Source organism: Propithecus coquereli, unplaced genomic scaffold (assembly GCF_000956105.1).
Source record: "Propithecus coquereli isolate 6110/MARCELLA unplaced genomic scaffold, Pcoq_1.0 Scaffold970, whole genome shotgun sequence".
Taxonomy (NCBI): Eukaryota; Metazoa; Chordata; class Mammalia; order Primates; family Indriidae; genus Propithecus; species Propithecus coquereli.
Window position 1 is genome coordinate 102,581 of NW_012156063.1, and position 10,644 is coordinate 113,224.

General features: G+C 41.7%; 1 protein-coding gene across 3 annotated transcripts in view; it reads left to right on the forward strand.

Annotated features, from left to right (window-relative positions):
* Nucleotides 1-10,644, forward strand: part of RNF130 (ring finger protein 130) — an 86,470-nt gene that overhangs the window by 53,927 nt on the left and 21,899 nt on the right. For all 3 annotated transcript variants that reach the window (XM_012665147.1, XM_012665148.1, XM_012665149.1), the window contains 2 exons: nucleotides 8,186-8,257; nucleotides 10,105-10,187. In XM_012665147.1, the coding sequence (XP_012520601.1) occupies nucleotides 8,186-8,257; nucleotides 10,105-10,187 (155 nt within the window). The remainder of the gene's footprint in view (nucleotides 1-8,185; nucleotides 8,258-10,104; nucleotides 10,188-10,644) is intronic.

Genomic DNA, 10,644 nt, shown 5'->3' on the forward strand with positions numbered 1-10,644 from the left:
TTAGCCGGGCATGGTGGCGCATGCCTGTAGTCCCAGCTACTCAGGAGGCTGAGGCAGGAGGATCGCCTGAACCCAGGAGTTTGAGGTTGCTGTGAGCTAGGCTGAAGCCACAGTACTCTAGCCCAGGTAACAGAGGGAGATTCTGTCTCAAAAAACAAACAAAAAGGAGCTACAGATACTTCTTTTGGGGGAAAAAAGGAAAAAAATGGTGGAGGTTATGAGAGAGTGAATGAACGAGGGTGCAGACTAATACACTTTAAATCAGGGAAAAGTTATATTCACAGCACTTGGATTTCACAAGTGTTTAAAATAAGAAAAACCTAGTCTGTGCTGATAAGTTGCTATGGGAGAGTCTGACTGAAGAAAGAAACCTGAGATAAGATTCATCAAAGTGACCTGCCCTCAAAATGATGTGAACCGTCTGGCTTTGAACAACTTTTTCCTATTAGATTAAGCAATATGAGTTGTTTTAAGTTATTTTTTACCAATTCAAATATTTTGACACTTTGCATTCAAGTATGGAAGTGTTCAGATTGATATTATCATCAGCTTTGACCAAGTAAGATAAGATAATTGGGCCCTGACTATCAACTCCTGTCCTATTTTATGACGTACAAAGCCTTTTGAGCATTTGATAGTGGAAGAAGAACTGGACTAGAAGGAGACCGAGGGTTCTGGTCCCAGCACTTCTACTGACTTCAGACAGATCCCCTCAGCTTCCTCTGGGGGCTTGGTTTTTCTCCTTTATGAAATAATACATCCTTATGGTTTTGTGATTTCTAACATTCTGTGTGTGATGGGGTGGAAACCTGAGAACTCCAGGGAACAGGGCACAGGCAGCAGTTAGAAAATGAGTAGGTCGGCGTCACGGGAAACGCTCTGGACAGTACGGTTGGCAGTTTGTACTTGGTGTAGTGAGCCTCCGACTGTCATACACAGAAATTGTGTGGGAGCTCTTTTTTCTTTTTCGGGGGGATGGCACTTGTTAAATTTATAAATTCCCAAGGACCCCTACCCCCGTTCAGCGGGTCTGGATGGAGCCTGCTCGCCAGCCTTCGATGTGGACAAATGGCTTATCTCTCTGTCTTCAGTCTCTTCTGTAAAATATGGGTAATGTGTTTCCTTTCTCATAAAATGGTTGTGAAGATTGTGTGAGTCTGTACACATGAAGGGCTTAGAACAGTACCTAGCACGTGGTGTGTACTGAATAAATCTTAGTTACTATAAATATCATTATCATTTCATATTACTATTTAATAATAAGCACCCAAAGTAGATTTAATGTCTTTGCCCTGTGGACCACACCTCGAAAACACAGTGACTTTAATGGCATGGGGTTTAGGTGAAGGTAAGTGATGTTCATGAAAGGAATTTGTGCTTCATCTTAAGTGTTGGAGAGTCAATAGGGTGCAAATAGAACCCAGAGAAAAAAATAGTGGCTTTTAAACAAATTCAAGTAAGAGACCAAATTATACACACACACATGCACACACGCATGCACATAACCTGTGCCTGAGATTCACCTGTCACACAGTGATGGGAAATGTTGAAGGAAGGATTAAAAACTCAAGGCATGATTCAGAAGAAGGCGGAAATACTGAAGCCAAGTCCAAAGAAAAATACTACAAAAAAGGTATTTGACATTAATATCAAATGCAGAGAAAAGATATTTTTTTACTTTTGCTACAAGAGATTTTGAAACTTCAGAGGTGGAAAGGACAATATATGCAAGTATTTGTGAGAGATCTCTAATTAGATAGAGCCTGATGAAGGCCGACCTGTGCCTGCCACCAGCACCTGCGCTCTGCGTTCGCATCTTCCCTGATCTGACGTGGTGGCCCTCCACACAGCTGGTCACGTAGCTCGGGGTCTGGACTCGTCTTCCCTGTGCCTCCATAGCAGTCATGCACTAGGGTCTGTCAGTTTTACCTGCTTAGTCTTTCTTTTTTTTTTTTTTTTTTTGAAACAGGGTCTCACTCTGCTGCCCAGGCTAGAGTGCAGTGACGTCATCATAGCTCATTGCAGCCTCGAACTCCTAGGCTCAAGCAATCCTCCTGCCTCAGACTCCTAAGTAGCTGGGACTACAGGCGATGGCCACCACACCCGGCTAATTTTTCTATTTTTTTTGCAGGCAGAGTCTCACTCTTGCACAGGCTGGTCTTGAACTTCTGGCCTCAAGCAATCCTCCTGCTTGAGGCTCCCAGAGTGCTAGGAGAAATAGCTATATGTTTATAAAGAAAATTGAATTTGTAATTTCAAAACTTTCAAATAAGGAAACTCAAGGTACAAGTGATTTTTTTGTGAAGTCTACCAAATATTTCAGGAAGACATGCAGTTGGATTTGACTTACTTAGGTCTACATACACTTATAACCAAATTTTTTTTCCAGTAAATATATTGGAACATTTTTTGGAGATTTGTGACAATTTGAAAAATCAGATGACCTGTGTAATCTGCAAATATCAGAAAAATTAGGTATGTCGTGGATAAAATATATGTAGATACTATTCTATTTTATCATTTAATACCATAGTATAGTAGTCTGTTACAATAAGTTAAAATTTTCAAAACTTACGCACACAAACAGATTACATGGTGCCACTCACAGTAGACAGAAATGTAAAGAAACTTAAAGATGAAGTGTTAAATCACAAGTGCTTAAAATTAACTTGAGTACATACTGTATTAATGTAATAATTTTGTAGCCACCTCCGTTGCTGTTGCAGCAAGCACTGTCATGAGTATGCATTTAAAACGCCATCTAATAGTAATCATCTCTCCTCATAAGCAGTTTGTCTCTTTAGTAAATTTTCATAGTAGAAGCAGTCTCTTGTGGTTTTTACATATTTTTCGTTGTGTTTAGTGCAGTCTTGAATAACACCATGGGACCCATGTGAAGTGTCTCTTGTGATGCTTGAAGTGTTCCCAAGAAGCAAAGAAAAGTCATGACATCACAGGAAAAGTTTCATCACTTTATACATACCGTGAGTTGAGGTCTGCTGCTACAGGTGTCTGCCATTTCATGATGAAGCAATACAGTGTAAGCACCACTGTAAAAAAAAAAAAAATTAATATAAAAAAGGAACCATGCAAGTATCGCTGCAGCTATGCCAGCAGGTGCAAAAAACCTTGTACTTTTTGTGAAATACCTTTTGCACCTTTTATATGGGTACAAGGTTGCTGTAAGAAAGTCTCATAGTCTCCATGAGAGAGAAAATGAAGTCATTATAGGACAACGTAAGAGAAAAGTGAAAAGATCTAAAGCTGCAGAATTTAATTCCAGCAAAGGTTGGTTTGAAAATTTTACAAAGGGGTTTGGCTCAAAAAAATGTCAGGGTAACAGCAAAAACAGCTTCTGTCAGTCAAGAGGCAGCAGACAACTTTCCATGTACCATTAAGACACCTGTTGGGAAGAAAGGATATTTACCTCGAGGTTTTTAATGTCTACAGAAGCGCCCTATCTGGAAAATAATGTCACAAAGGATATTTATTAGTAAGGAAGAGAAGAGAGCCAGGATTTGAGGCAGAAAAGGACAGTCTGCTTCTACTGTTCTATGCAAATATAGTTGAGTGTATTATCAGGACCCCCTTCATCTATAAAGCTGCTAACCCCCAACCCCTGAAGGGAGAAGATGAACACCATCTCCCAGTTTCTCTTATACAGTAAGACGGCCTGGAAGGCAAGAACCCTTTCTCTAAATTGGTTGCGTAGGTCCTTTGTCCCTGAAGTTAATAAGTACCTACCCAGTAGAGGACTGCCTTTTAAAGTTCTTTTGATATTGGATAATGCCTCTGGCTACCGGAGCGCCATGAGTTCAGCAGCAAAGGTGTCTACTTGGTCTTCTTGTCTCCAAACACAATGTCTTTAATTCAGAGTCTAGACCATTACACATAGTACGCTGATGAAAGGATTGTTAATGCTATGGAAGAGCATCTTGATAGAACATCACTAAAGGACTGCACCATTGAATATGCCATTATTGTTACTGAAAAAGCCATGGAAGTCATCAAGCCCCCCCGCAAGAAATTGCTACAAGGAAAACTCTGTCCAGATGTCGTGCATGACTTAACAGGATTTATGACAGAGCCAGTGAAGGAAATCATGAAGGATATTGTGGATATGGTAAAAAAGGGTGGGCGTGAAGGATACAGATCTAGGAGAAGTTGAAGAGCAAATACACGCCACACGACAGGAATTGATAGAAGACAGCTTTAAGGAGACGAGTGCTTCCGTTGATGATGAAGAAGACATAGGAAAATTAGTGCAAGAAAACAAATTGACTTTAGATAGTGTGGCAGAAGGGTTCCAATTATTCAAGACCGTCTTTGACTTTTACAACATGGACCCTTCTACATTGCAGAAACGAAACTAAGGCAAATGTTAGGATTGGTACCTTATAGAAACATTTTTAGAGAAATGAAAAGCAAAAGCATCAGACCGAAATTACCATGCATTTCCATAAAGTTATACCGAGTGTTCCCCTCCCTCCTGCCTCCCCTCCCACCAAACCCACCCTTCCTTCTCCTAAGCCTACTCATTGTGAAGACAGTGAGGATGAAGACCTTTATGTGACGATCCACTTCTGCTTAGTGAATAGTAAATATATTGTCTCTTTCTTATGATTTTCTTAATAGCATTTTCTTTTCTCTAGCTTACTTTATTGTAAGGGTACACTATATAATACATATAAAATGTATGTTAATTGACTGTATGTGTTATCTGTAAGGCTTCCAGCCAACAGGCTATTAGTACTTAAGTTTTTGGGGAGTCAAAAGTTGTACATGAATTTTTTTACTGTGCCGGAGGTTGATTCCCTTAACCGCCCTGTGTTCAAGGGTCAACTATAATAACAATTATAAACAAACTATAGGTTAAGTATCCCGTGTGAAATGTTTCGTTTCAGAAGTGTTTCATATTTAAGATTTTTTCCGATTTTAGAGTATTTGCATTAAACTTAATGGCTGAGAGCATTGGAAATCCAAAATCCGAAATGCTCCAAACAGCATTTCCTTGGATATCATGTTGGCACTCAGAAAGTTTCAGACTTCAGAGCATTTCGGATTTTAAATGCTCAACCTACACCGAAAACTGAAAAGGGTAGAACACCTCCCATTTCATTCTATGAAGCCAGCATCATTCCTAATACCAAAACTAGACAGAAACATTAGAAAAACAGAAAGCTACCGACTAAAATCCCTCTTGAACATAGATTCAAAAATTCTAAACAAAATTTTAGCAAATCATAGTCAAAAATATATATAAAGGATAATTCATGATGACCAGGTGGTGTTTATCCCAGGAATGCAAGGTTGATTTAACATTCAAAAATTAATGTAGGCTATGCATGGTGGCTCACGCCTATAATCCTAGCACTTGGGAGGTTGAAGTGGGAGGATCACTTAAGGCCAGGAGTTTGAGACCAACCTGAAAAACATAGTGAGACCCAGTCTCTACAAAAAAATTTTTTCTAATTAGCCAGGCATGGCGGCACACACCTGCAGTCCCAGCTACTTGGGAGGCTGAGGCAGGAGGATCACTTGAGCCCAGGAGTTTGAGGTTTGCAGTGAGCTGTGACCACTGCACTCTAGCCTGGGTGACAGAGTAAGACTCTGTCTCAGAGAAAAAATTAAAAAAAAGAAAAAACTGTAAGGAGATGCCACTGTGCACCTATTAAAATGGCAAAATGAAAATGACTGTTGTGATTTTCATGCGTCGCCGCTGGAAATATAAAATAGTACACTCACTTGGAAATAACTGTGTCGGTCTCTTAAATAAAAGTCAGACAACTGTCATACAAGCCCTCATAAGTATTTATCCCAGGCAGAAAGAAAGCATATGTCCATACAAAGAATTGTAGTGTTTATACATGTTACCAGCTGTATGCATTACAGCCCCAAACTGGAAAATAGTGCAAATGTCTCATCAGCAGTTGAACTAATGAAGAAATTGTGGTCCATTCATACCATGGGATACTGTTTAACATTAAAAAGGGGTGAACTTGGCCGGGCGCGGTGGCTCACGCCTGTAATCCTAGCTCTCTGGGAGGCCGAGGCGGGCGGATTGTTTGAGCTCAGGAGTTCGAAACCAGCCTGAGCAAGAGCGAGACCCCGTCTCTACTAAAAATAGAAAGAAATTAATTGGACAACTAAAAATATATAGAAAAAATTAGCCGGGCATGGTGGTGCATGTCTGTAGTCCCAGCTACTCGGGAGGCTGAGGCAGGAGGATCGCTTGAGCCCAGGAGTGTGAGGTTGCTGTGAGCTAGGATGAAGCCACAGCACTCACTCTAGCCCGGGCAACACAGTGAGACTCTGTCTCAAAAAAAAAAAAAAAAAGGGCGGTGAACTATGGATACATGCAGCAATATGGATTAATCTCAAGATAATTATGCTGAGTACAAGAAATCACACACAAAATAATGCATACTGTATCACTCCATTTGTATAAAACACTTGACAGCTGTAGTAGCAAAAGGTAGATCATGGAGGGATGCGGTGGTAGGGAGGCGGGAGGAAATTTAGGGGGTAATAGATACACTGCCTTAACTGTTAGGTTTTCTTAGGTCAGGTCATGAAAACAAAAGTGTAGGCTTTAAATATATGCAGTTTTTTTTAAGTCCATTATGTCTCCAGAAGGCTGTTTAAAGGGGACTCAGAGGACAAGAAGCTTGAGATGCTTCACAGCTGAGTGCCGTGTGTGGACTTCGTGTGCCGATTCAAACTAGCCCTGTGTTAAAAGACATCGTGTAGACAACCTGGGAGATTGTAGTCGTGTAGTCTGAGTGTTGGACAGTGTTGATTGATGATTGTTAACTTTGTCGGGTAAGGCAGTGGCACTGACAAAAGCCCGTGTGTGTCAGAGATGCGTAGTGAAGACTGTGGGCACAGTTACACGACGCCTGTGCTAGGCTTTGAAATCCTCTAACACACTAAAGATGGGGAACGCGTGAAGAATATAGGTAATACATTGATAATTAAAGTCAGATGATAGATACACAGGGAAGGCTTCATTAAATTATTCTCTTTTAGGTATTTTTAAATTTTTCTTAAATGTTTTTATGGTTTTTAGTTTTATTCTCGTGGTGGAATCCATATCTCCCTTGTCTTGTTCCCTACCTTGCTCCTTTGGCATCTGCCTCTTCCCACAGCTGGGGGTCTGGTTGTGTCTGGAGTGCCCTCTCTCCCCGTGTGCCTGTGGTCCCGTGTGAGTGTCGATGCCCTCTGCCTCACGGGACGTTCAACTTTGAACAGCACCACCTGTGCTCAGCTTGGGGTTACGGTGACACGTACTTTCCGTTGTGTCCTGTGCTTCACAGCTGTTGTCTCTACCTGACCATTCCTTTGTCTAGAATCCCCCTTCCTAGCCCTGTGCTTCTGCTATCTAACTCCTTCCTATGCAGCTTTCCGAGTCTTGGCTCAGGCCTTGTTTCCTGAAGGCTTCCCTGGTGTTTCTGCTTTGCCCTATCCCACCCCACCTGGTTGCCTGCTCTGTTGTACACCATCAGATTAACTGTTTCCCACTTCAGGTAACTTTGCAAGGTTAGGGGGTGCTGTCTTTTCATCTTTGGGTTGTTGGTGTCGAGCATTGCTGCAGTGTCTGGCAGGGTGTCTGGTAAATCCAGCCTCGGAGACTCTCTGACTTAAGCCTTGCAGATAAATCAGAACAACTCAAACCTAGAAAGGTAAGTGCACCTTCCTGAGAGTGCTGAGCATAGTAGTAGCAGAGCCAGAGGCAGAGCTCGGGACCGTATCCCTTTCTCTCACTTGGTGATGTGATGAGCAGTTTCGAGGAGATCAGGCGTTTCCATTTCCTAAGACCGTGTTTACATACCTGGTCATGGCCATCCTCTCAAGCAGGATAAGAAAGCCACTAGAGCGGTGGTAGGGGCTCCGGGGTGTACAGGAAGTACATTTTGATAATGCGTGATATATCAGATGTTTATTAAACACAAAATGCAGCGGTGATTATAACACCTGACTTTCTCACTGTATACATTTTTTATTCAGAGTGCTGAATCTGTGATACAGCTGCCAGTTCTTCTAATTTTTTAATTGCTTTTTTAGGATCCTCTTACATGACATGGAGAGGGGTGTAGAAAAATAGGAACTTTATACTTTTGATTGTTTAAAAATAAAGGACATTCAGAGATCTTACACTTAATGTCTGTATTTGCAATTTTCACAGCGTCGTCTTGGAGATGCAGCCAAGAAAGCCATCAGTAAATTAACAACCAGAACAGTAAAAAAGGGCGATAAGGTACAGTGATGAAACACCTGTAGCACTGTAAAAATAATCAGTCTGTTTGGTGGAAAAGAGTACACCCTAATCGTTTGTGTGTCATTTGTTAGATTATTGTTTTCATCAGGTGTGCTCCCTAATACTTTATTTCGAACTACCTTCTCTTCTTGGCATGCCTGCCATATGGAGGCCTTTCGGACAGCCCTCCAGCTTTCCTGGACTTCAGACGTTCTTGCCATTATTGGCGTCACTAGACTACTAGCAGTGTTTTTCTGCAGAGTTTTCTTCTGCTAAAACCTAGCATACATTTTCAAAGCACTCTAATGGGGCAATTTGTATATCAAATAGCCAGGAGATGTGCATTTTCTTCCTATACTTCTGTGACTTTACCGTGCCTCTTTTGTGTTTTGTTTCTTCACCAGTTAAATGGAGAATTGAAGACCTACATTTGAGAGACTCCACCTGACAAGGTGCTCTCTTTACAGTGGGTTAAGCAGTTAGTCAGGGTTGGGCCTGATGGCTTGAGGGGACCAAATCAAGGAGGCAGTGACAAGAGGCTGTTGCTGAGACCTCCAACCAGAGTTCCCTAGTCGATCTCAAGTTGTGGTAGAACACTGCTTCTCCTCTTGAAGGACAACATAGCTCCTTAATGCTAAACCCTACATTCGTTGTATTCGAGGTTATCTAGAATGAAAAAACTGCATCTCAAAAGGCATACACCAAAACCGTCTCCTGCCCCACACCCAACTCTAATATTTACACAGAGAACTCTGGAAGGATAATTTCAGATGATTCTTGGTCTTCCTGAGTTTTACCACTCTCTTGGACTTTACCCATTTTTATTCCCATTGCCTTGACATCACCGAATCTACTTGCCTTTGACACAGCGTCAGAAGGTGGAGACATTTTTAGTGAAATTCATTGTATGCTAAGGAAAGAGAAAAGGAAAAAAATCAAAACAGTTGTACTTTAACCCCAGAGGCGTGGTAACCAGTATAAATGCTTTCTTGGCCTGGTAGCCTTTAGCTGTCACATTAGTTTGAAATTCCCTGGAGCTCAACTAACCTACTCACCTTGGACCCCAGGCCAGCCCAAAACTATATTTCCTTTAATTTTTAAAGCAAGTACATCTTGTACCTCCTGGTCCTGCCAAGAATTGTCCACGGAGTTTCAGTCCAAGTGGCAATGACACAGCAAATAGTCCCACCTTTCCTGGCTTAGGTTCCTGGCATGTTTAAATTTTTTGACCACTTAGACAGAACCCCTTCTGCCCCAGGAGGAAGGAAATCAATTAACCTGGTGCCCAAACACCTGGCTGATGCTTCGTGACTGCTGGTGAAGACCCAGTGTGGAGTTTGCCAGTGACTCTTCTCTACCCCACGTCTGTGATCAATACACAAGCTCCCTCTGGATAGCAGTCTGTTGGGGGCTCACCATCCTTCCTGTCTGTACTTAGGGATGTGATTAGTGAGCGTCTTGATGAAGACCCAGATAGTAAAACAGATTTAGACGAACGAGAAGTATGATAGAAAGGAGGGGAGGAGAGGGAGAAGGTGACCATCCAAGAGATAGCTGATAGGAATCTTGGAAAGATCAGAATTCTGACTTACCATAAACAGAAGGTATATCATAAACAGAATTACTAGAGATTGTTACACCATAATTTTAAAACAAAATAAATTGGCTTAGATATAATTTGGGTCAATATAGTTAAGCAAATAAAATATATTAAATTATTTTCAATAATTTTCTCTTTATAACCACTGTTTACCATAGTTGCTACAGGAAAGTTCTTAGCTGAATTGTGTCTCCACCATTTATGTACTTTCAGCATGTGATTTTTGCTCCTTTGCTTTTTGTTGCAGGAAACAGACCCAGACTTTGATCATTGTGCAGTCTGCATAGAGAGCTATAAGCAGAACGATGTTGTCCGGATTCTCCCCTGCAAGTACGTCAGTTTTTCTTTGAAAAAGAATAATATTATTGTGCTTTATGTGTCTCCATTTCAGAGTGGGTGACTCACTTGCTTTTGAGAGCCACCTACCCCATGGCTTTCTGGCAGGCCAAAGCCCACTGCCTGTTGCCCGTCATGGGGCTGAGGTCAGCAGGGAGCAGCGGGGCCTTCACAGGAGCTGACTTTACAGCCTTTTCTAGAAACACATGTGGCACAGCCTCCAGGCACACCATAACCTAAGAGTATTAAGGTCAAGAATTTTTATTCTGGCCAGGCATGGTGGCTCACGCCTATAATCCTAGCTCTCTGGGAAGCTGAGGCAGGCGGATTGTTTGAGCTTAGGAGTTCGAAACCAGCCTGAGCAAGAGCGAGACCCCATCTCTACTAAAATTAGACAGAAATTAATTGGACAACTAAAAATATATAGAAAAAATTAGCCGGGCATGGTGGC